This window comes from Lethenteron reissneri, chromosome 36 (assembly GCF_015708825.2).
Source record: "Lethenteron reissneri isolate LAM-NWPU_2019-01 chromosome 36, ASM1570882v1, whole genome shotgun sequence".
Classification (NCBI taxonomy): Eukaryota; Metazoa; Chordata; class Hyperoartia; order Petromyzontiformes; family Petromyzontidae; genus Lethenteron; species Lethenteron reissneri.
The window spans coordinates 3017925-3043392 of NC_083814.1; the positions used below are offsets into that span (position 1 = coordinate 3017925).

A 25468-nucleotide genomic window follows, 5' to 3' on the forward strand; every position below is an offset into this window, starting at 1 on the left:
TTATGTGTTGTTTAGTGAGCCTGTTCCCGAACTTCAGCGAGTGGGTAGGTGAGAGAGAGGGTGGGTGGGTGTGTGGGTGAGTGGGTAGATGAGTTATAGAGTGTGTGAGTGGGTTGGTGAGAGAGTGGGTGGGTGAGTGGGTATATGAGTTATAGAGTGTGTGAGTGAGAGAGTGGGTGTGTGGGTGAGTTATAGAATGCGTGAGTGTGGGTGGGTGACAGGGTGGGTAAGTGAGAATGGATGGGAGAGAGAGTTGGTGGGTAAGTGGGTAGGTGAATTATGGAGTGCATGAGTGGGTGGGTGAGAGAGTGGGTGGGTGAGTGAGTGGCTGGGTGGGTGAGGGAGTGGCCGGGTGGGTGAGTGGGTGGGTGGCTGAGAGAGTGGCTGGGAGGGTGGATGAGTGGCTGGGTGGGTGAGTGAGTGGCTGGGTGGGTGAGAGAGTGGGTGGGTGGGTGAGAGAGTGGCCGGGTGGGTGAGAGAGTGGCCGGGTGGGTGAGTGAGTGGCCGGGTGGGTGAGAAAGTGGCCGGGTGGGTGAGTGGCTGGGTGAGTGAGTGGCTGGGTGAGTGAGTGGCTGGGTGAGTGAGTGGCTGGGTGGGTGAGAGAGTGGATGGGTGGGTGAGTGAGTGGCTGGGTGAGTGAGAGAGTGGCTGGGTGAGTGATAGAGTGGCTGGGTGAGTGAGTGAGTGGCTGGGTGAGTGAGTGGCTGGGTGGGTGAGAGAGTGGCTGGGAGGGTGGGTGAGTGGCTGGGTGGGTGAGTGGCTGGGTGGGTGAGAGAGTGGCTGGGTGGGTGAGTGGCTGGGTGAGTGAGTGAGTGGCTGGGTGAGAGAGTGGCTGGGTGGGTGAGTGGCTGGGTGGGTGAGAGAGTGGCTGGGTGGGTGAGAGAGTGACTGGGTGGGTGAGAGAGTGGCTGGGAGGGTGAGAGAGTGGCTGGGTGGGTGAGTGGCTGGGTGGGTGAGTGAGTGGCTGGGTGACTGAGAGAGTGGCTGGGTGGGTGAGTGAGTGGCTGGGTGGGTGAGGGAGTGGCTGGGTGGGTGAGTGAGTGGCTGGGTGGGTGAGAGAGTGGCTGGGAGGGTGGGTGAGTGGCTGGGTGAGTGAGAGAGTGGCTGAGTGAGTGGCTGGGTGAGTGAGAGAGTGGCTGGGTGGGTGAGTGGCTGGGTGAGTGGGTGAGTGGCTGGGTGGGTGAGTGGCTGGGTGAGTGAGAGAGTGGCTGGGTGAGTGGGTGAGTGGCTGGATGAGTGAGAGAGTGGCTGGGTGAGTGAGTGGCTGGGTGGGTGAGTGGCTGGGTGGGTGAGTGGCTGGGTGGGTGAGTGGCTGGGTGAGTGAGTGGCTGGGTGAGTGAGTGGCTGGGTGAGTGGGTGGTCTGTGGGCTTGGGCAGGCGATGTCACGGCGGGAAGGGACCAATGGACGATGGTCGAGACTAAGCAGGCGCAACAGCAGCAGCTGCCACAGCGGGGCACGCGTCCGGGCGGCCGTCAGCACGGGGCGACTCGTGCAGAAGAGAGGGGTGGGTGTTCTCCACCGCGGCAGCAGCAGCGGTGGTGGGGGGTAGTGGTGGTGGGGTAGTGGTGGTGGTGGGGGGAGGGTAGTGGTGGGGGGGTAGTGGTGGTGGGGTAGTGGTGGTGGTGGGGGGGGGGGTAGTGGTGGTGGGGGGTAGTGGTGGTGGGGTAGTGGTGGTGGTGGGGGGGGGGGTAGTGGTGGTGGGGGGGTAGTGGCGAGGCCTTCATCCAGCAGCGGATCGACCCTGAGCCGACGGCAAACGCCGGGTGACCTACGGGACGTGGCCGCGCCCCATTGGCCGGCGGCGAGCACGTGACCGCCTCCGCTTCCGCGCAGGCGCGCGCTGATTGGCCACTTTAACGAACCGGCAAAGCGTCGAGCGATGAATGAATGGGTGAAGGAAAGTGTTTGTCGCCCCTCCCCCTGGCGCCTCATGGCGAACGAGTTCGAACGGCCGCACGTAAACATCATCGTCGCGAAGCGAACGCGAACGTCGGTCGAGGCTTCACCGTCACCCCCCCTGCCCCCCCTAATTGACGTCGACTCATTCGCGTTTGTGACGCTTCGTTGGCATTGCGGGGGTGGGGGGCGCCGATTGGTTCGTCGGCCCGTAGCGCCGTCAGCCAATCGCGAGGCGTCTCGGCGGGTCACGTGTGAGCAAGGCGACCAATTGGGAGGGGTGATAGGGGGAGGGGGCTGAGTGGTGGTGGGGTTCTTCGGGGTCAGGGGTCACAGTGAGGCCCGGGCTCAGCTGAAGGGTCACGCACGCACCGGCGCACCTAGCCTGGCACCGAGCCGGGCTCCCCTTCACAACGCGAAGCTCGCCGGGTTTCGCGCGCCTCCATTGCCGAGCGGAGCTCAGCGTGGAGCTCCGTTTACAGACGAGCACGTGTGAGTATCACGCGCGAACGCGGCGTAGCTGTGTTACAGGGAAGGCCCTGCGTGTCTTGTGGTGTCTCACAGGGGCATGGCTGAGTGTCTCACAGGGGCATGGCTCAGTGTCTCACAGTGACATGGCTCAGTGTCTCACAGGGGCATGGCTCAGTGTCTCACAGGGGGCATGGCTCAGTGTCTCACAGGGGCATGGCTCAGTGTCTCACAAGGGGCATGGCTCAGTGTCTCACAAGGGGCATGGCTCAGTGTCTCACAGGGGCATGGCTCAGTGTCTCACAGGGGCATGGCTCAGTGTCTCACAAGGGGCATGGCTCAGTGTCTCACAAGGGGCATGGCTCAGTGTCTCACAGGGGACATGGCTCAGTGTCTCACAGGGGCATGGCTCAGTGTCTCACAGGGGCATGGCTCAGTGACTCACAAGGGGCATGGCTCAGTGACTCACAGGGGCATGGCTCAGTGTCTCACAGGGGCATGGCTCAGTGACTCACAGGGGGCATGGCTCAGTGTCTCACAGGGGCATGGCTCAGTGTCTCACAGGGGGCATGGCTCAGTGACTCACAAGGGGCATGGCTCAGTGTCTCACAAGGGACATGGCTCAGTGTCTCACAGGGGGCATGGCTCAGTGTCTCACAGGGGGCATGGCTCAGTGTCTCACAGGGGCACGGCTCAGTGTCTCACAGGGGCATGACTCAGTGTCTCACAGGGGGCATGACTCAGTGTCTCACAGGGGCATGGCTCAGTGTCTCACAGGGGGCATGGCTCAGTGTCTCACAGGGACATGGCTCAGTGTCTCACAGGGGCATGGCTCAGTGACTCACAGGGGGCATGGCTCAGTGTCTCACAGGGGGCATGGCTCAGTGACTCACAAGGGGCATGGCTCAGTGTCTCACAAGGGACATGGCTCAGTGTCTCACAGGGGGCATGGCTCAGTGTCTCACAGGGGCATGGCTCAGTGTCTCACAGGGGCACGGCTCAGTGTCTCACAGGGGGCACGGCTCAGTGTCTCACAGGGGCATGACTCAGTGTCTCACAGGGGCATGACTCAGTGTCTCACAAGGGGCATGGCTCAGTGTCTCACAAGGGGCATGACTCAGTGTCTCACAGGGGCATGGCTCAGTGTCTCACAGGGGCATGGCTCAGTGTCTCACAAGGGGCATGGCTCAGTGTCTCACAAGGGGCACGGCTCAGTGTCTCACAGGGGCACGGCTCTCTTGCAATGTTTCATGGCAGAGGTGATGGACACGTGTCTCTCACAATGGGTGTGCGGGCACAGTCGTGCTGCGTGGGTGGCAGTGGTTAGGGACATTAGATTGAACGAAGTTGCTTGAAAGTGTTACGTAAAGAGTACATGTCTGGTAAAACCCGTTGGAAGTAAATAAATAAATTACCAAAAATACGTGCATTTTTCTTTGCGTTTATCCCTCGAATATGCACACACCCTGAGTAAACAGTTTAGTCTTTAGGTGAAGTGTCCTGTGCCTAGTTCACGTTTTGCATTCAGCTTTAACGGAAATAACAAGTTAAAATCCCCTCTCAAACAGGCATTGGTCGTGTACATCTTCCCTGGCAATCTGCAGCCAGTGATAGAAATTCAACATTGATATGGCAGCGGCCAGTAGATCTATATCATGAGCACTGTTGACTTCAGACATAGTTGTACTTTTTTGTCGCCCATGGAAGGATAATGGGCCGAGTCAACTGATCCCGGATGTGAGCTCTTAACTTTTTGATGATAAGTTCAACACTGACCACAGCGCCACCTTGGCAGATAATTACAGTCACGACGCACATGTGAGTCCAGCCTTCGTCATGTACATTCTCGATATAGCCAACACGGATTGCGTTGTTACAGTCAGCTGGCTGGGTCACTTGTGCATGTTTTAATGTTTTTTTATGCCTCTCTCTAATTTACAACTCTTCGGCTTACTAATTGGCTGCTGATGCCTGTCGCTTTTGCTCTGCGCTCTCCAGCAGGAGCTGTTCACTTGTCTGCACTCACAACACCCTCTATGCTTCAGCTCCCCACATCAAAACATAACCTGCAGACCAAGGTATCCAAAGAAATCGGCATCACTTTATCACTTGTGCCTGTTAAAGTAGACAACATAAAATACAAACAGCTCTCGCACACCGAGGCTGTGCATTCCGGACTGTTCCATGTTAATTATGAGCTTCGTTAATGAGAAAATTGTATTTTACATGACTCTTTAGTACACCCTAGTGCCAACTCTGTGGTGTCGTTATATATTTAAATACAACATGAACAGGATGTAATTCTGTCCATAAATGGATGAACACATCCTGTGCTTCTGTGTCCCCCATGTCTCTGCACTGACCATCTCTACATCTTTCCATGTCTCAATCCCATCTGTGTCTTTGTCATTTGATTATCTCCATCTCCGCCGTGTCCCTGTCCCGTTTGTGTCCTCATCCACCCCGTGTCTCCATGTCCTCTGTTGTCTCTCTTCCTCTGTCTCATTATCTCCCCCGTGTCTCTGTCCCACCCGTGTATCTCTGTGTCTCAGGAGACGGTGGTGTCGGTGCCACCGGAGGATCCTTCTCGTGACGCGAGTCTCGTGTCTCCGCTCCACCTCGCCATGTCTGCCGCGGCATCGAATCGCAAGCGCGGCCACCGGCGCACGCCTTCGTGGACGCCCGACACGCGTCTCGACGGCCTGGAGGACAGCAGCGCCAGGCTCCCGCTCATACAGGTGTCCGGTGTCCTCTGTTTTGTTTTATCTTCCCCCCCCCCCCAACGACTACTATACGCACATGGGTGGGGTGGTGCCGTGGTGTAACAAAGTACACTTGGTTTAGCTCTCTCCGGACACGCAACGCAGAGGTCGCTGGTCTTTGGTTTGACTCGTGCGGGCAGCAGCTTTAACAGAAAAACAACAACTAACAATACAAAAAACACGATAGGAGTGCACTTGATGGGATCCCAGAAAACGTTCTGCTAAATTGGCCTCCGGCCTCCACTGATTTTAGATTTGATGGGTTTTCTCGTCATTTACAGATTTTAATTCTGCCTCTGCTGGCTTTTTTATATCACGGATTGATGCAGTGGTGTGCGAGGTTTTTGAATTGACACTTGGTCTCATGACATGAAATTGATAGCACAATTGGAATACAATTTTGAAGTAAGTAGATAGAATAGATTTGTTCTTCTTTTTTACCCAAGGTCATTTTACCGATGGAATCAAGTGTTGCTACTTTACATACAAGCAGCGGCTCACAGCGAACTCAAAGTATCTCCACGCTCAAACGAGCGCGGCTCTGTGCCACCCCTTTCTCACCAGCACGATGGAGCCGTGAGCGGCAGTGATGGTTTCTCAGGGAGCGCGAGGATGGACGGGGCGCAGGAGCGGCCATCGGGGTCGCTCAGCGGCGACGCGATGGACGTCGGCTTGGCCCCGCGCGGACGGGGCAGTGTGCGCGGCGAGGGCCGCACCATCGCGCTGCTCTTCTTCCTCTACGTCCTGCAGGTGCGGCCCCCGTGGCACACCGTGCGGGCGAGCGGGCGTGCGTGCGTTAGTGTGCGAGTGAGCGTTTGTGTGTTGGTGTGTGAATGTGTGCTCATGTGCACCTTGCATGGCACAAGCGCCATGATGGTGTCACCGCCACTGTGGGGTGAACGGCGGTTGTTATTGTTCGTGTGTGAGGATCGGTGGTGCAACGGTTAGAGCGCTGCGCTACGAAACCTGACGATTCCCACTTACAGCCACCGACACCAGTGACGATTATCCGAATTGGTCCTGGGCATCCCCGAGGTCGACTCGGCCTCAAATGAGTACCTAGTGTAGTGTGTAAACATTGCCACTAGGGAGACAAGGGCATCCGGGCGTAGTGCTGCCCACCCACCCCCTGGTGTGCCGTGCCAGCCCTTCACAGATGCTCGCAAACGGCACTGCCCCAAAAGTTTGTTCAGGCTATACGGCGGTTCTCTGTCATTTGTCAATGTACATGCATAAGTATGAGCATGAGTGTACGAGCGGGTGAGTGCGAGCGCGTGTGTGCTGGTGCGCGGGTATAAGCTCGCGTGCGAGTACGCGATTGCACGTGCAAGTGAGTGTTTGCGTTTGTGTGCGAATGCACGTGTGAGTGGACGTACATGTGTGCGTGCGCGGGCGTGAGTGCACACGCGCACAAGTGGCAGTACGCGAGCGCGACAGTGCGTGAGCCTTTGCCGACCGCTCGGCCGCTCCCTCCGGCAGGGCATCCCGCTGGGGCTGGCGGGCAGCGTGCCGATGGTGCTGCAGAGCCGCGGCATCAGCTACAAGGACCAGGCGCTGTTCAGCTTCGTCTTCTGGCCGTTCAGCCTCAAGCTGCTGTGGGCGCCGCTGGTCGACGCCGTCTACAGCCGTCGCTTCGGCCGCCGCAAGTCGTGGCTGGTGCCCACGCAGTACCTGCTGGGCGGCTTCATGCTGCTGCTGGCGCGGCACGTAGACCAACTGCTGGAGGGGCCCCACATCATGATGCTCACCGCTACCTTCTTCCTCTTCGAGTTCCTGGCGGCGACCCAGGACATCGCCGTGGACGGCTGGGCACTCACCATGCTCTCTAAGGTGCCGGCGCTTTGTGAGCGCGAGCGAGCAGAAGGCGGCAGCAGCAGCGCGGGCGGGCGGGGGGAAAGTGATGCCGGTTTTAAGCGGACGTGCGGTCGCGGCTCGGTGGGGAGTCGGTGGGGGGTGGTGGCTACTACCCTGTCACGGCACCGAAATCACACATCTGAATTTGAGATGCAGGTACATTTCGGTAGAGGTGCAGCCCTGCAATTGCTTGCTCACGCCACTGCTGGCAGAATGTATGTTGGACTTCTTTCGCACCGTGCGTAGCCATCCGTGCCAATCGGAGATGCGTGGGAAGGACAGCAAACTAACGAAGGCCCTCCACTCGAGGGAACTGCCCTTGAGAGGGTGTTTGGACTCGTCTCCTGGGTTTCAGCTACCCACGATGAGATCATTCTAGATTTGAAGTTTTCGTGACTGCAGGGATCCATACTCTTTGGTTCTTTCGGTAAAGTCACGTAGGTGTAAAATAAATAAAATCACGACGTTTCGGGCGCAACACAAGCGTCCGTCAATTGCCCACTTCAGCAACAATTGTTTCTTGCTGTGCATTTGTTTCTTGCTGTGGTTGTCCCACCTGATGACGGACGCTTGTGTTGTGCCCGAAACGTCGTGATTTAATTAATTTTACACCTACGTGACTTTACCGAAAGAACCAAAGAGGATGAGATCATTTTTCTCAGGTTTAGGGAGGGGATGCTCTCAGCACAGTCACTAATGACTGCACAAGAAAACCAGCATATGAAATGTTAACGTTTGACTTCTTTCTGCGTATTCTGGCCGTGGGGACTATAAATGTTGATCTGTCACGCCGGAGTACTATTTGCAGGGCACATAAAAAAAGGTGCGTAACCTTGCGTGGACACTGCAACACGGTCACCCATAATGCAATGTGCCAGGAACATTTTACAATTTTACTTTCAATACAAATTAGTTAATTTAGTTATACTTTTCGACTACATGTAGGGTTTGTCTTACTCCTTATCTACTAATTGATAACTTCAAATGCCAATTTATAAATGCTCCCTCAGAAACATTTGAACAACTTTATTTCTCATCAGGCCTCATGTTGTCCACAAGTGCAGTCTTCAACTCTTCTTCACTTGTCCAATTATATTTTATGAATAAGGAGCATTATCTCTTATTACGTTTTTCTTTGAAGGCCACGACGTACGTGTTGAATTTTTTGTTTAAGTCAATAAGAGCTCATTTAAAGTAACTCCCGAAGTTGTTCCGTGGCATCCTCCGGGGTTCGTTCCCTGACAAGACGCGACATTACACCCCTCGCCGAGAGAGTCCTGGCAGCGAATCTCGTCCACTCGTGACACGACATTAATAGCACGATATCAGTATCGTGGAGATAAAAAAAGCCAATCAACATGCACAGTATTCCTATAGCGCACTTCACGTCAATAAACCAGTCTCAGAACCATTTACACAACATTTACCTGAATGCCCAATACTCGGAATGTATCATTTAGAAACCATTTAGTTAAACATACCAAGTGCACCCTAGGCAGTATAATATAACACGAATAAAAGCTTTTTCTTGGTTATTTCGGTAAAGTCACGTAGAAGGGAAATAATAAAAATGAAACATAATAAAATAAAATTCTCACGACGTTTCAGCCACAACGCAAGTAGCCGTCCTCAGGTGAAGAAACAGGGCTATCGGAAAGACAGCGTTCTGTTGGAAAGACAGAACGCTGTCTTTCTGACAGAACGCTGTCTTTCTGACAGAACGCTGTCTTTCCGACAGAACGGTGTCTTTCCGACAGAACGCTGTCTTTCCGACAGCCCTGTTTCTTCACCTGAGGACGGCTGCTTGCGTTGTGGCCGAAACGTCGTGAGAATTTTATTTTATTATGTTTCATTTTTATTATTTTATAATTTAAATTCTACGTGACTTTACTGAAAGAACCAAGAAGATGAATCCCTGCAGTCACGAAAGCTTTAAATCGAAGAATAAAAGCTTGTTGGTCTCCACTCGATCATTGGATAATTCGTTGATCCCTTGACGTCGATGCAGGAGAACGTTGGCCACGCGTCCACGTGCAACTCGGTGGGTCAGACGGCCGGCTACTTCCTGGGCAACGTGCTCTTCCTGGCGCTCGAGTCGCCCGAGTTCTGCAACGCGTACCTGCGCTTCTCGCCACAGCCCACCGGCATCGTCACGCTCGCAGGTGAGGGCTCCGCGTGTGCGCGCTGGCGAGGCTCCCGTGCAGATCCACTGCTGGATGAAGACCTCCCCCGCACCTCTTTGGCCATGAAGACCTCCCCCGCACCTCCTTGGCCACGAAGGGTTGTTTGGCCACCCTTCGGCACGCTGGGCAGTGCGGACTGGTGAGGGGCATCGGCAGAATCACTGACGTCAAACGAGTTAATAATGCTGTGCGCTTACTACTTCGGCGTATCCGCTTCACTTCATCATCATCATCATCATCACTATCCATGGGCAGATAGCCGCCCGTAGGTGTCCACTGCAAATTTCATCATTTTTTTCCACTTTCCTGTCTTGTGCCAATATGCTCACGTAGTGTACATCTTTCTGGCACCAATCTCCTATGTCGTCGTCGTCGTCATCAAGCTATTGTCTGTTAGCTCTTCCTCTCTTTCCGGTTCCTTCCATTTTTCCGAACAACGCACTTTTAATGTTCCTGTTGTTGTCCATCCTACACGTGTGTCCAATTAACGCCCGTTTCCTTCTCATCACTGCCTGCATCATCAGGTATTCTTCTACGTGTAACCTCTCAATTACTTCTACGTTAGTCAATCTTTGGGTACACTCTACTTACAAAGTTTAAAACAACTATGCTCTTTTTTTATTTACTTTGTTTTTAGTGCATGCGTTAGACAAATTGGACACTCATTTTATGGGCACGTGTGTACACATTTTTTTACATCCTCGTAATTATCCAAACAATCTTTACTCAAACGCACGCCGCCTCGCGGCAGTTGACCGCTACCACGGAGGACGACGCGGCGATCCCCGGCGGAAACCAAAACGTACGAGCGTCTCGCTCCCCCCGCAGACTTCCTGCACTTCTGGGGCCTGGTGTTCCTGGTGAGCACCACGCTGGTGGCGCTGCTCAAGAGCGAGCGGCCCGACGGTCACGACGAGCAGGCGCACGCCGGGGGCGTGGGCGTGCTGGCCACCTACCGCCAGCTGCTCTCCATCGTGAAGCTGCCCAGCGTGCGCACCTTCGCCATCCTGCTGCTCACCTGCAAGGTGCCGCCGCCGGACAGCCCCGGCCTCGTGGAGGCCCGTGACCGGTTACAATATTTACACCATTGGAACCTCATTTGCCAGTAAAAAATATGATAATAGTTGTTTTACCTTCTTCTTGGTTCTTTCAGTAAAGTCACGTAGAAGGGAAGTAATAAAATAATAAAAATAAAACATAATTAAATAATTCTCACGACGTTTCGGCCACGACGCAAGCAACCGTCCTCAGGTGAAGCTGGGTTGGAAGGGGGGGGGAAAGGGGGCGCCTTGACAAAATAATTTGCATATCAAGAGGAATTTAGCATATTTATGGAAAATGTAGGTATGTGATTAGTACTACTTGTGTCCGTGCATTATGCAGGATTAGCAGCATCCAAGGGAGGGGATATGACGCCAAAAGGCGCACTTTTGGCGTACTTTAGGCTCTAAAGAAAGCTGTCTCGGGTGTGGACCAATCAACTTCAAGGACAGTGCATACATTATTAGAGTTATGTTTTTTGTTTGCATTCCGACTGCAGGTATTGTGGTCAATGCAAACATGACTCCTTGTAAAAAAAGGTGTCAGTTTTGTTGCCAGATAAAAGGGTAAGAAACAATTATCGGTTACAATATGTTGCCGCTTATTGGTTGCGAGCGGAAATCGAACCCGGGTTGCCGGGATCCTGGTGCAGCGCAGCGCTAACCACTGCGCCGCTGCTCCCCATCGCTGATGGACAATTACGCACAATCACTGAACGCTCTTGTTTACACGCAACAACAACAACCAACAACCGCCATTCGCCACTAAGTGGCGGTGACGTCACCACGACGCTTTACACGCACACTCACTATGACACACATGCCCTTGTTATTATATATATACCAAGGCCGTAGCCATGGTGTAAACATTGGGGAGGACCAAATCTTCCAGGGGGTCTGGGGGTCCTCCCCCTGAAAAAATAATCGAAATTTGAAAACGAATTTCCTGCCTAAAATATTAAAAATTCACTAACACATGGGATGGACTTTTTCTTAATTTTTTACAAAAATGTCTCTGTTTTTTTTTACCTTTTTTTTTACCTTTTCTTGTTTCATTGTATGTAATGGCAGAGATTAGGGATACATAAAATTCAACCATAACCACAATCATATAAACAAAAATCTATTTTATAGCAATATATTGGGGGGAACATTTTGACCATATTTTATATATATTATAATTACGGCCTTGATATATACAGTGATTCCTTGGCAACCGCGAGGGTAAGGTTCCTGAAAGCCCTCGCAGTAGGTAAATTCGCGTTTGGTAAGGTACAGGGGCCTATGGGAAATAGCAGGTGAGGGGAGCCACGGCCGCGGTCAGACTCGTCATTGCTTCACGAAGTTGCCTCTTTAGTCAATAAACACCGAATGAAATAGAGTACATTACACGAGAACATAATAAAACATAAATAAACATTAACTTTGCACACCTTTTAATATTAACGACGATGATGGCAATGAGACGATAGGGGAAGGGCTGGTTAAGAGGAGGAGGAGGGGCTTAGCCCAGCCTCTTCCTCCCGGCCACAAGTGCAGCTCACTCTCATTCATCACTCGCTGCATGCGTTGGGTCCACGATGAAGGGCACAATGAATATGCACTGTGCAGTGTGTACTGCGCAGTGTGTACTGTGCAGTGTGTACTGTGCAGTGTGTACAACAAGGCAGATGGGCAGCTGATCAGCTAAGCAGCGCCACAGCCCGCAAAATTTGCAACAATGACATCATGCAATGCAATGATGTCATGCTGTAATGATGACGTAATAACAACATGAACACCGTCCTTACCCCTGGTTACTACCCTGAGTTGCCTCGAGTCTCGCGAGAGTCTGCGACACACCATGGCGGATGCGGCAGCGCTCATTTTGATTTCGCAACTCGGCGCGACTAAACGATTCGCGGATCACTCAAACCGAGATGCTCGCCGTTGGTAAACGGGCATACAGAAGTAAATATGCGTATACTCAAATCTCGCGGTGGTTAAGCAAGTATACAGAAGTACATCCGCATGTACTCAAATCTCGAGGTTGGTAAATTCAGAGTTGGCAAGGTTTATTGTATATACACACACACCAAATTGCCGACATGCACGCACACGATTGCGACACGCACGTCACTTTACGGAATGCGCTCGGCCGTTGCCGCGGTTAGCGAGGCGATAGCGTTGCCGTGGTAAGCGAGGCGATGGCGTTGCCGCGGTAAGCGAGGGTGTCGCTATAACGTCGCTGTCGCCTCCGCTGCCTCCGCCGCCCAGGTGGGGTTCTCGGCGGCGGACGCCGTCACGGGGCTCAAGCTCATCGAGGAGGGCGTCCCCAAGGCGCAGCTGGCGCTCCTCGCCCTGCCCATGGTGCCCCTGCAGATCGTGCTGCCCCTGCTCATCAGCAAGTACACGGCGGGGCCTCGCCCGCTCGACATCATGCTCAAGGCCATGCCCTACAGGTGGGCACTCCGCCAGTCACCGCCACCGAATCTCTCCGCGTTTTGCCGCCACGCCTGAATGGCTGCTCCGAGATAGATAATGGTGTTAAACCCTAAACGGGTGGAGGCGATGTCGGCAATTTGCTTTTGATAATAATATCGTCGAAGGAGCTAGGGGAAGAAAGGGATTTCAAAGCCTTGCCCGTTTCACGAATAAGCCACTGCCAGAGCGAGTTTCATCTGCTACTGTGAATCGTTTGAGCAGCGTTAAGTCCTGGGCGTTTGAGACTGTTATGCGCTGGCTCCGTCACTGCAGATCAAGTCTCTCAAAGTGGAGTCAAAGCATCTCTCTGCTCGAATGAGCCCGGGGCTCCTCTCACCGTTGATGGTGGTGGAAATTCCATATTCCTGTGGCCATTCCAACTCGAATTGACTTAACAAGAATGAATACTTAACTTATTGATGCTGATTCCGAGTATGTATGTTGAACTTATTTCGCACTGTATGTAGCCAACCGTGCTAATCGGAGGTGCAGGGGAAGGACAACAAACTAAACATAAGAATCTGTTCTTAATAGACTGGTATTCAATCTAGGTGATTTAAAAGTGCATTGCTCCAGTGGCTTCCTAATATAGGAAGGAAGAGCGTTCCAGACGGCCGCAGAAGCGCACTTGAAAGCGCATCTTTATTGGTAGCGTTACTCCGAACCCATCGCTGGAACACAGACCCCGAGCTGCCTGCCACGTCTGAGCGCTAACACGGCCAACGGTGCCCCCGTGAGCCCTAACGCAATCGCTCTTGCCGGACGCAGGCTGCTCATGGGGCTGGGCTTCGCGCTGCTCGTGTGGTGGACGCCCAGCGTGAAGACCGAGTCCGGCTTCCCGTCGTACTACTATGGCATCATCCTGCTGGCGTATGCCCTGCATCAGGTGAGAGCCCACGCCGCGACCCCTCCCCCGCGACCCCTGCGCCGTGACCCCTGCACCCCCCTCCCCCGCGACTCCTCCGCCGCGACCCCCTCCCCCGTGACCCCTGCGCCGTGACCCCTGCACCCCCCTCCGCCGCGACCCCTCCGCCGCGACCCCTCCGCCGCGACCCCTCCGCCGCGACCCCTCCGCCGCGACCCCTCCCCCGCGACCCCTCCCCCGCGACCCCTCCCCCGCGACCCCTCCCCCGCGACCCCTCCGCCGCGACCCCTCCGCCGCGACCCCTCCGCCGCGACCCCTCCGCCGCGACCCCTCCCCCGCGACCCCTCCCCCGCGACCCCTCCCCCGCGACCCCTGCGCCACGACCCCTGCGGCCCCCTCCCCTTGACCCCGTGGCCCCCTCCCTCTGCCGCCCCGGCACAGGTGGCCGTGTACAGCATGTTCGTGGCCGTGATGGCGTTCAACGCCAGGGTGAGCGACCCGATGATCGGCGGCACCTACATGACGCTGCTCAACACGCTGTCCAACCTGGGCGGGAACTGGCCGGCCACGCTGGCGCTGTGGATGGTGGAGCCGCTCACCAGCAGGGCGTGCGCCGGCGCCACGGGGCTCGCGTGCGACTCGCCCGGCGACGTGCAGGTGCGTGCGTTTGTCTTTGTGTGTCGGCGTGTCTCGGTGTGTCTGTGTGTGTCCGAGGTGTGGTGCTGGCCACCCATCCCCTCGCGTGCTGTGCCGGCCGTCATAGGTGCTCGCTAACAGCGCTTGCCCCAGCGGTCTGTGCACGCTATATGGGGGATTTTTGTCTTTATGTGCATGTCTCCATGTATGTACAAATGTGTGTTGGTGTGCATAAATTGACTTGAAGTATTTCTGCAATACTTCAAGTCATCATTGTGCCATTCTCTGGCACAATGATGTGTTGCTGTAATTCTCAAATTAAAATGTATTCACCTCCGACGCCGACTTCACAATTGTAATCATCGGCGTAGCGCGGTTGGAACGGCGGCCCTGGTGCTAGGGCCCCGTGCCTTGCGCCCCATTTGGCCCCATGGGCCCCGGTGCAGGTGCACCGCCTGCACACTCGACAGCTACCCGCACACACACAGGCTTTACAATTGTAAAGATAGGTGACGATAGTTTTGCCAAAACCACGAGGTTGTTGTAGTATGGTTTTATCCACAATAGAGGTTTTTTGGGGGGTTAGATCGCTTAAATATAAATGCGCCGTTCAACCCGCCACCACCCGACACAGCCGACTGGTAAGGTTTGTCACGTAAACAGAGCGTGCCAGGTAGTTACTAGTTCAGCACACCGCTTGTGTGTTGGAGAGTAAACCCACAACTTGTACGCGATCTAACCTCTTTTATAGATAATATTGCTTACGGAAGTCTACGTGTTAAATTGTACTCCTTGGTTTTTTCGGTAAAGTCACGTAGGCAAAAATAAAGAAATGAAAAAACAACAACAAAAATTCATTTATTTATTTTACCTACGTGACTCAGTGGCGGCTGGTGATATTTATTTTTGGGGGGGCGCATTTTTTAAATTTTATTGAGGGGGGCAAATAAATATAAAGCAGTACCAAAAGCCATTTTGACTACTTGAATATAAATTTTGATGATCTTTATTTACATTTCAGACCAAAAGAAGTACCAAAAAGCATGTTTCCTACTTGAACATAAATGTTTCTCTTTTATATACATTTCAGACCAAAGTACCAAAAAGCATGTTTCCTACTTGAACATAAATGTTTCTCTTTTATATACATTTCAGACCAAAGTACCAAAAAGCATGTTTCCTACTTGAACATAAAAACGTTAGTTTCATGCTATTATCAATATGGCTGCGGCTACTTTCATGACGTTTGCATTTGTCAGAGAGATGTTTGAGGTCTCTTACCCCCGTCGTTGTCCACAAAACTTCAGTGCCGACACTTTGAAATAAAAGACAGGGAAAACAAAAAAGAGAATTGCTAACATCACATCCAGCCAGCCACCTCCGTTTCTCATAACAAGCGCGGGTGAAGCTTCGTGTGTAGCTTCGTCCTCTGTCACTGGCCTGCTGCTGGATTTGTAAATCGGGTTGGTCCGGTCCGAGATCCTTTATCTTTTTTATTTCTTCCAGTGAAAGCCTTGTGAAAGGGTTTTTTTGTAAATAAATTACAGAATTTGGATGAACTGCTGCCATTGTTTACACAAAAAATTTGATCAGCCTAGCAAGTGTCAAAGTGGTGTCGCCTTCGCACTCGCAGTAGTGGCCTACAGCGTAAATTTGAATGACAGGTGACGAGAACCAATCAGATTGGATAAAATAACATGTATCCAATTCTGATTGGCCAGGGACGCAACGACTTGCGCCCCGAGGAGAATCTTTAAGAAACCAATTAGAGACCAGCTTCAGGTCACATGCTGTCCGAAAATGTAAAGTCTCACATAGACATACATTTGTCCGGCGCCCCGCATAGAACACATTGAAAAACATAGAAAATAGTTGACCGATTAAAGCCAGTTTTTATTAAATGCTGATGCTTTTCTTACTACCAGCCGGCACATCGTATGAAAAAAATATTTTATTTATGTATTTTTATATTAATTTTGTATATGTATATTTCTGGAATATTGATGGGGGCGGCGCCCCTGCGCCCTCTATTGACGAGCCGCCACTGACGTGACTTTACCGAAAAAAACAAATAATATGAATCCTTGCAGTCACGAACACTTCAAATCTTAAACTGTCTCGTCTCGATTTAACTATTTTTTTGCGTTGCACCGTGGGTTCCTGTAACCACTGCCTTCCACCTCGTGGGGCTATTGCATCCCGGTGTTCTGGTCCACTGCCAGGTTGTGGTCACCGCCAGTATGGTTGTTGAACTTTATTTTAAAACCGGCGACAAAATCTATCCTCGGGCCCATCTTGAGTGGCGGGGCCCTGGTGCAGTTGCACAGCCTGCACACTCGACAGCCACGCCACTGATTCTAGTTTTAACCAAAAACCCTCCCCCCACTCGCCCCCCTGGCGTTTGGCTCACTCTAACAAAATGGCGCGTGCGCGGGTCTCTCCGCAGCTCTGCGTGGAGGCGGGCGGCTCGTGCGTGACGACGCGGGACGGCTACTACGTGGAGTCGGCGCTCTGCGTGCTGCTCGGCGTCCTCTGGTGGCTGCTGCTGGGGCCACGCATGAGGAGGCTGCAGCAGTTGGGGCCCTCCGCCTGGCAGTGCAGTCGACAGAGACCTTGACGGAGACGGCGGGGGGTGGGGGGCAGCTGGGAGAGATGGGAAGAGAGGAGGAGCGGAGATCGGAGACCTGGGCTGGCACGGGAGGCGCACAGAAGCTCGCGTAACGCGGGCCCACACACCGTCCCCGCGGGTGGCCTGAGGCCCTGCACTTTGACACCGTGGCGCTGGTGGTGAGCTTCGTTCGCACCTGGATTCTTGCTTTGTAACTTGGCAGCGACCAACCCCTGTCTGAGGCCGTGCGGAGAATCTTGCAGAAGCAACTACTGTCTGTACCTGGAAATCTGGCAGCAGCAGCTTCTGTCCAATGGCTTCATCTACGATGCCTGATAGAAGGATAGAAGCAACGCAAGAAGTGTGAAACCCGGTAACAGCAAATTCTGTCCGAACTTTGACAGAAGTAACTTCAGTCTTCACGTGGTTGTGCCATGAAATCTATCGTCAGCACAACAGCTTGTGTTTGAACCTGGAACTCACCATGTCACGCGGAGGCAATAAGTTCTGTCTGCACCAGGATTCACTCTCGCCAGATTTATGAATCTCCTGCCATCATGCCCGGCCTCGGTGACCTCTCCGCACTTACCACTCTTTTCGCAGAAGTATAAAGGAAGCCGTTACATGTCGCATGCACGTAAGCAAAAAGTTTCTCCGCGGTGGGTCATGAGAACTGTGGGCTGAGAATGCCTGGTGTTTAACTACTCAATGTAAGCGCCACGGTAAGTCTCATCCCGTTCACCTGCATTACCTGCAGTGGGGGGTAACCTGGCGGAAATTCATCTCTCTGCGTGGGATAAAGCAATGCACTTGATTACGAATGGATTCTACACCTAAGAGTTGATCTAACTTAAATGTAAATGCCACGTTGGGCAAATAATTTTTCATTGATTAAAGTAGATGGTTATGTTCATGGTACAAGATTTGAATCGTCCCTTTAACAAATTCTGTTTGGTCCATGTTACGTGAAAATGTTACTTCTTTAAGATCGCGTGCCGAACGAGGCAGAACAGACGAGAGACGAGACGGATGAGAAAGACGATACACATGTGAGCTGGCACAGCCGAGATAACAAATAATCCCTTCTTGAATCGAAGTATGAACCTGATTGGTGAGGGTTCCTCCAACCGGGGGGGGGGGGGGGGGGTGAAGGAGAATGCTCGTGTTACGTAAATCTCCAAGACAGGAAGGTGCCCATCATTCTTCCAAGATCTATAAAATAAGTACCACAGTGGTAGTGTGTAGTCTCCCAACAGAAAAATGCAATTTACAGTCGTAGAAGGTTTCTTGTTCTGACCTCAAGGGTTCTCCGTTGTGAGTTTACTGGACTCCAGTGATGATGATGATGATGAAACTGCCACGGAATGTCTCATAAACATCTATAAACTGTTTATTGTGACCTGTCCACAATAGATCAACAAAGTGGCTTATGTGGAAATTTACAGTTACGCTTAACGCATGTTGATTCTAAGTGTGGAGGAAAAAACCGGAAAACCCGGAGTAAAGTCCACGCGACCACAACGAGAACATGCAAACTCCAAATATATTTAGGCGTCAGGGTCGCGATCGAACCCGCAACTTCCTGCATACCAGGCGAGTGAGTTAACATCTCGCCACGGCGGCATGGACAGTCTACAGCCAGCAAAAATATATCCCAGCAAGTGACAAAAACTAAACTCAAGCGGCAAAAGACTTGTGTTTGGGAAGCTTGTAGCTTTTGGTGATTCACTAATTCGCATTGTCTGATTCACGCGCGTACACGCACACACCTTGCAGCAAAGCGGCAGCGGGATAGTGGGTTGCTCAATGTTCGGTGAAGGTCGTGGGTTCGATCCCAATCCTGACGTCTTAATATTTGGAGTTTTTGGTGTTTCTCTCTCTCCCCGTGGTCGGGTGGATTTTTCTCCGGGTCCTCCGGTTTTTCCCTCCACATTCAGAATGAACTCTCGTTCAGAGTATTTGGCGCCTATACATTACCACGTGATAAGCCGCTTAATTGAGCTATCATTTGTGGCCAGGTCGCTTCTGACAAAAGAGCTGTCTAGCTCAGTGGGCCTTACCTGCTAAAATAACAAAAGTAGTTTTAAGTTGCCGAAACATCCGACGCTCGTTCCCACGCCCACCGCAGCCTCCTCCCTGATTGCATGCGCACCGTGTTCCTACAGCGCTCTCTAATCCTCACTGCCGTGAGATTACCGGCATCGTCCACGTGCGCCTGTGTTCAAAGGCTTGAAGCTGCTTTACTTTGTTGTTTTGGGACCAAAAGTGAGCAAGTAAAGCAGAAGTTACAAAGTGTCATCATTAAGCTGTTCTCAAGGGGTCAACACATGGGCAATATTAGTGTCGTTTTTTTATCGTGTTTTAATCAAAGGTGGTGTGCTGGCTGGTTAAATTACATTTCTTCTTTCGTACGGTTACTGATGTCGATGCAGAGACAACAAATACAATTTCACATCCAGGTGGTCAAGCCAGCAGATAACAGCATCAGGAGTAGCGCGGAGTGTATCGCCATTTCCTACGTATTTGTAGATCGGGCGTTGTGTCATTGTATACTACCACAGTCGTTAAAGTTCATGACTTTAGCGACGAATTTCAATTCAAATCGTGTTCGGGGAGGTCGACTCAGCCCATCATCCTTTCAAGAGCTATAAATTAAGTACCATTTTGTTTAAAAGTAAATTGTGCTAATCCCATGGAGAGTCTACCTCTTGCCATGGGATTGTGGAATGGTCACCAGTGGAGAGATGTTTACCACTTTCACCAAATGTTAAATAAGTAATTCCTAAGTGTTACCAACTGGCAGGCATTTGGCCATCATTTATCGAAGACTTCCAGGGCTACGTTGGCCACACACCCCAGCAGCTTGTAACTAGCAAAATCCGTTGTACTGTACTGTTCTCCAATGTCGCATTCACCAACTTGGCACAGGCTGCCATATAAATAACACAACCGGCAATGGATACCAAAAGTCATTTAAATGCATTCATTAATCCCCCCCCCACTTCGCACAAGAAGTGCTCGCAAGTGATGTCATCACATCGACGCCTCTATCTAAGGAACGAAACAGGAGGATTTATTCACAAATCTGGCTGTCGCCTGATGAAGCCAGTTGTAATTACTGGCGAAATGTTGTACTCGGATTTTAAATGTTGTGGCTTGGTTCTCCAACACACCGGTATGCTGTACTAGTGACGAATTGGCACGTTCTGTTTACGTGACAAACCTTACTAGTTGGCTGTGTCGGGTAGTGGCAGGTTTAACGACATTTTCGCGATCAGACCCAAAAAACCTGTATTGTGAACAGGCTAGCATGGTGAAATATGGTCAAATAACCCCCCCCCCCACGGCATACACGTTGTGTCGGGGAGCCCTCATCCATCAGCGGATCGGCAAGGGCTGTGCGTGCACGTATGTGTGGCTTGTGGGTGTCATCGGAAACTCGGTGAGGCTGCTAAGCAGACTCGGTCGAGTGCCGTGCCAGCTGCTGCAATCCAGCAGCTGAGTTCTGCCGCTCGACTCTTGCCCCGCCAGCCACGCTGCACGGGCCCACGCTGCACGTGGTCCACGCTGCACAGGCCCACGCTGCACGGGCCCACGCTGCACGTGGTCCACGCTGCACATGGTCCACGCTGCACGTGGTCCACGCTGCACAGGCCCACGCTGCACGTGGTCCACGCTGCACGGGCCCACGCTGCACGTGGTCCACGCACCGATCCTTGACGGTCGCACTGTTCCGAGCCCACCTCGAGTGTGGCACCGCGGGCAGAGTGAGGCAGCCTGGGGAAGCCAGGGTGCCGCTTCCGCGTGACGGCCGGGTTTCTCGATTGGCGGCGTTGCGGACAAAAAAAACACGGACGGCGTGCGGTTGATGGCGGCGTGGAACTCGCCGCTCGCTCGTTCAGGAACTCGCACCCTTGCGGCTGGTGGGGTGGAGCGGTCGGGGCAGTGGTTAGGGCACTGCGGTACAAACCCGGCAAGCCCGAGTTAGATTCCCGGCCAAAGCTAACGTCAGCGGTGACTGCCATCGGAATCGGTCCTGGGTGCACGCCCCCCCTTCAGCAGCTCGTACTGATGAGCGCATTGAAGTCCGGTCGAACGCCCCCCCCCACGAACGACATGGAATCAGAATATTTACACTGGAGGAATCTGATGGGCTATAAATATATTTTTTCTTAGATCTCTAGTAGTTCACAGATGCCCAGAAAGACACAGTGTGGGGGGAAAGCCTTCGTGCAGCAGTGGACTGACAAAGTGTGTTGCAGAGTTCACGACAATCCTCAGTGTGGGACCTGAAGCATTACTTTCCTTCTGTTTACTGCTATGGTTTTACAGTTTCAAAATCATTCCATACACCGATGGCGTTTGATGTTTATAGACTAAAGATCTTGTCCTTTTTGGGAATCTTACATGTAAACGAATCTGTTTTATGCTCGTGTATGGCAATGTGTTGAGGGGCTAATGCCGATGTCGAGGTGTGCTCGCCACCAGAAGACTTCAGGAGAGTTGTTTTAGTTTTTTGCTCTTCCCCAAATCTATGTAATGGGTTATTGTTATAAATGCCTTACTACTAAAGGCATTGGTAACTCTAATAATACTTGGCTATGCGTTAAGGCGGCAGTGGTTCTCAACCGGGGGTACGCGGATCTCTGGCGTTTTGTGAGGTGATTTATAAAGTTTGAAATTAAATCATACTTGAGAGTCATTGGTGAACAATCATGTATGAATCTACCAATATGAGATAACTACAATAACATTTAATCCATGTGGTAAACTCTAGCGATATAAAGACCTTTATAAACTCATTGATCGTACACAATGTGGTTGCCAGGAGTAGCCAGCGAGCGCGAACAAATCACTTCACGCATGAAGAGCGTCCGTTGACTTTGTTTTTATTCGCTTGCAGTTCCTAGCTAGTTCGGATACCTAAAAAAAATGACAATCGGTTAAAATATTGACGTTCAATATTCCTAAGTTTGTTTCTCAGAACCACGTTGGAGTCCAGGCAATGGGCTGCTTGTGGTTGAAACACAATTCAACAATGGGGGGGGGGAGAGGGGGTACAGTCGCCAACAAAAGGTTGAGAACCACTGCCGTGAGTGACAGACCATCGCTGCCAGAGCCACTTTGCAAGTCGCCTCCACGTGGCAGTCGATTTCGGTCGAGTCGTTTGGAGGGGAGGGCGGTGGGGGGGGGGATGTCGTAACGCCGCCCGTGACACTTTGGGCGGTCGTCCGTCACGATCCGATCGTCGTCTCGCGCCTTCCCACGAGCGAACGAGCGCGGCGGGGTCCGGGCCGCGCTTGGGCCGTTCCCGCGGGGTCCGGGCCGCGCTTGGGCCGTTCCCGCGGGGTCCGGGCCGCGCTTGGGCCGCTCCCGTGGCGTCGTCGAAAGTTCGCGGGCAAAGCGCTGCCGGTTGAGGACAGGGCGACGACCTTTGGCACCCGGCGGTGCGAAGCCCGTGTGAGCAACTTTGGTGAATCAAGATTTGCAAAAGGTTTACACGGGTGAGGAATGTTATTTAATGTTTTATATATAATATATATAATGCTTATGCTGGAGGGATTATGAAGCGATGCATTGTAGAAAAGTTGTAGATTATTTAATAATTTGAAACAGCCTCTCACGCGTCGTGGCGATGGGCGTCTGATGACGCAATAATGGCTCGTGACCAATCGATTAATGGTGATTTGCTTATCGATTAAATTGCGTCACATTGGTTACTATGTAGTTAGTAGTTAAAAAAACAATCAAATGCCAAATTGGCAGAGCGATTAAAACAACGGTTAGGTATTTGCCAGCTGCAGACTTGTCGTTCGCAACTAAAAAACAAAACCATTATCTTTGGTCCTCTTCTCCAGGGGCTGATGTGAGCGTCAGAATATTGACGGATCTCACATCATATTCTTGGTTCTTTCGGTAAAGTCACGTAGAAGGGAAATAATAATATAATAAAAATATAAAAAAAAAATTCTCACAACGTTTCGACTGCAACACAAGCAATCATCAGGTGTGAAATCCACAGCAAGAACATTTTTAAAAAACGGACAAACCGCCACCTTTTTTCAAATTTTCTTGCTGTGGATTTCACACCTGATGATGATTGCTTGTGTTGCAGTCGAAACGTCGTGAGAATTTTTTATTGTTTTATATTATTTTGTTATTTCCCTTCTACGTGACTTTACCGAAAGAACCAAGAATATGAATCCCTGCAGTCACGAAAGCTTTAAATCGAAATTTGGATCTCACATTCTTCAGCAATATCACAGCCACGGGCCACCCTGGCTGCTACTTTATTGAACTTTCCATTCATTCTTGGCAGGCAGAGGGGGGAGGGGAAAGTCTGCGGGCCGGGGGACGTTTTGTGTCTTTAAAGGACCCCCCCCCCCCCCCGTGCGCCACCGTCTCGGGCTGCGTGGAGTTTTGCTCAGATGTGCCGGCCGCGTGTGCTCCGTGTTGACACTCGGCCCGGCTCAGGGTACACGTTCCTCATATTGCAGTCTTGATCGATTACCCGCATTAGAATTATTGTAAGCAACAACAACAAAAATCTGAAATTGCCGTGTGCTCTTTGAGCGTCGCCTTTCTAATCAATCGCATCACAAATGTAGTTGCTGTTGCAGTTTTAATTTGCAGTCGCGTTTCTTGTTGAAGTGTCGCGTCTCCGTCGTTTACGGCTGCCGTGTGTCGCCCCGCGTCGGGCTTGAGAACGAATTCAGCAAAGGGGATCGACTCTCTTTCGTCAGCTTTAATCGCGCATTGCGAAATTATTGCCGTGGTTTTTTTTGTTGCTGCTGTTGCGGGAAACACAAAGCCCCTCCGCGCCTTACCGGCTTTGTGTTGCAGCTGCAATTTTACTTAATTGTTTGATCCGCCACCTCCGAATCTCACGGTTGGTTACGTACGGTGCGAAAGAAGTTCAACATACATACACACGTACGACACACTCCCCTTCCTCACGACGAACTCTCACGGCGAGCTGCGAATGTTAACACTCATCGTGTGAGATGGCGTCACGGGACTCCTCGCGAAGACATATATCGATCGGCAAGCTCCTGTCACCCCACCACGTCCTGCACTTTGCCCGTACGCCCAGCAAGGACAGTTTGTCGTCTGTGGAAAGCAATGCCGTGTCGTCGTTGAGTGCTGGAACTTCGCCGATATGAAGCGACGAGCTGAATTGTTTTCATTTCGTGCTATTCCTCGGTGACTTGAGGTTGAGACCATCGTTGGGCTGCACTTGGTTCCGTGGTCTATTTACGGGTGGCTCAAATTGGGATTCTGAACTCGGGATCCTCAGCAGTGCCCATCGTGGAGTGCGAGCCACTCGGCTACCCCCCCCCCTTCTACCCCGTGTTGATTTTTAATGTTAGAAACGGTGACGGAAAAAATGAATCGCCGATGCACGCACACGTGTGCATCGGAGTGGCCTTTTGAGACGTTTTGTCTAAAATAATAACAATAATCATAACTTTTTAAAGTCGATTGCTGACCCATGTCAGCCTTGCTGGGTGAGTTTACTCTTAGTACCGTTAACGTAAATGTAGGAACTGGAAATGTAAAGTGCGGGGTTTGAATAATAATAATGCGTGCTGCTTCATGCTTCTTTTAATACCATAGCAGGCTTGTAGAGGCAACACGAACTGCTGAAGTGCCCTGCGGTAGCAAAGCAGTTCATTGTCGTGTTCGAGTACCTGTATTCGTGTAAACCAGCAGCAATTAAACCACAAGATAATTTATTTAAAGGGGTTTGTATCGGCCTATAAGGTGGTTGGTATGAATTTAAAAAAACCCGCAAATCAAATTGATGTACGTCTACTCGTAACGACCCGTTTGTGAACACTTGAAAACTCGATCGAGTTTGTACGCAAGTTGAAGGAAGCTACAGTATTTGAAAAACATGTTCTGTAAAACGTGATTAAAACATCGGCTCTGAAGTGGTGAATCCGATTGCCGTGTGTGTGTTGATGTTGTTGACTTCTCGGGGCAGGCCTGCCGCTGTACCTGCCTGCCAGAGGTCGCAACCGGGTACCCGATACCCGTACCCTACCCGATACCCGGCTACCCGTACCCGGCCGGGTACGGGTAGCCGCTTGCGACCCTGGTGCGGCCGGGTACGGGTACGGGTAGGCCGTGAGTCACTGGTGAGTAGCCGTTGGTCACTCATTTCGGGTAGGGTACGGGTACCCATTTGCGACCCTGGTGCGGCCGGGTACGGGTAAGGAATTAAAACCCGTTTGCGACCTCTGCTGCCTGCTGATGCTACTGCCGCCGTCTCTGCGATTCGTGCACTGTGATACGGAACACGCAGAAGGCTGTTTCTGGAGGAGGAATCCGATGAGCTGTGATGCTGTTTTTAATTCACAGATATCCCAGTCGGGGCTGGTCAGCGAGCTTACAATAGCAAACGATACAAAAAAACGATGGGAGTGCCAAAGTAAAGAAAATGGTAAACAAGTCACTAAATAGAAATAAATAATGATTTCATTATGGCATGCGTCAGATTTATCAAGCTTGGGCAAGGCAGCTAAAACGACAAAACAGTCCCAGGCCACCAAGATAAGACAGCAGCCCCTCAATAAATCACACGAACATTGAACTATCGATACACAGGTAAGGAATCAAAGTATCCAATCCCGTTAGGGGCCGTCCATAAATGACGTCACGCACCTAGGGGGGGGGGGGGTGGTCAGA

General features: G+C 51.9%; 1 protein-coding gene across 2 annotated transcripts; it reads left to right on the top strand.

Annotated features, from left to right (window-relative positions):
- Window positions 1-2245: 2245 nt before the first annotated feature.
- Window positions 2246-22744, top strand: SLC33A1 (solute carrier family 33 member 1). 2 transcript variants are annotated; one of them, XM_061566007.1, is made up of 11 exons: window positions 2246-2390; window positions 4365-4444; window positions 4919-5104; window positions 5693-5878; window positions 6608-6958; window positions 8991-9144; window positions 9994-10190; window positions 12462-12646; window positions 13437-13554; window positions 13975-14190; window positions 16616-22744. In XM_061566007.1, the coding sequence occupies exons 2-11, from the start codon at window positions 4403-4405 to the stop codon at window positions 16784-16786; spliced, it is 1806 nt and encodes a 601-aa protein (XP_061421991.1). In that variant the 5' UTR covers window positions 2246-2390; window positions 4365-4402; the 3' UTR covers window positions 16787-22744. The 2 variants fall into 2 exon arrangements, with proteins under 2 accessions (XP_061421991.1, XP_061421992.1); XM_061566008.1 differs by lacking the exon at window positions 4365-4444.
- The last annotated feature ends 2724 nt before the right edge of the window (window positions 22745-25468 follow it).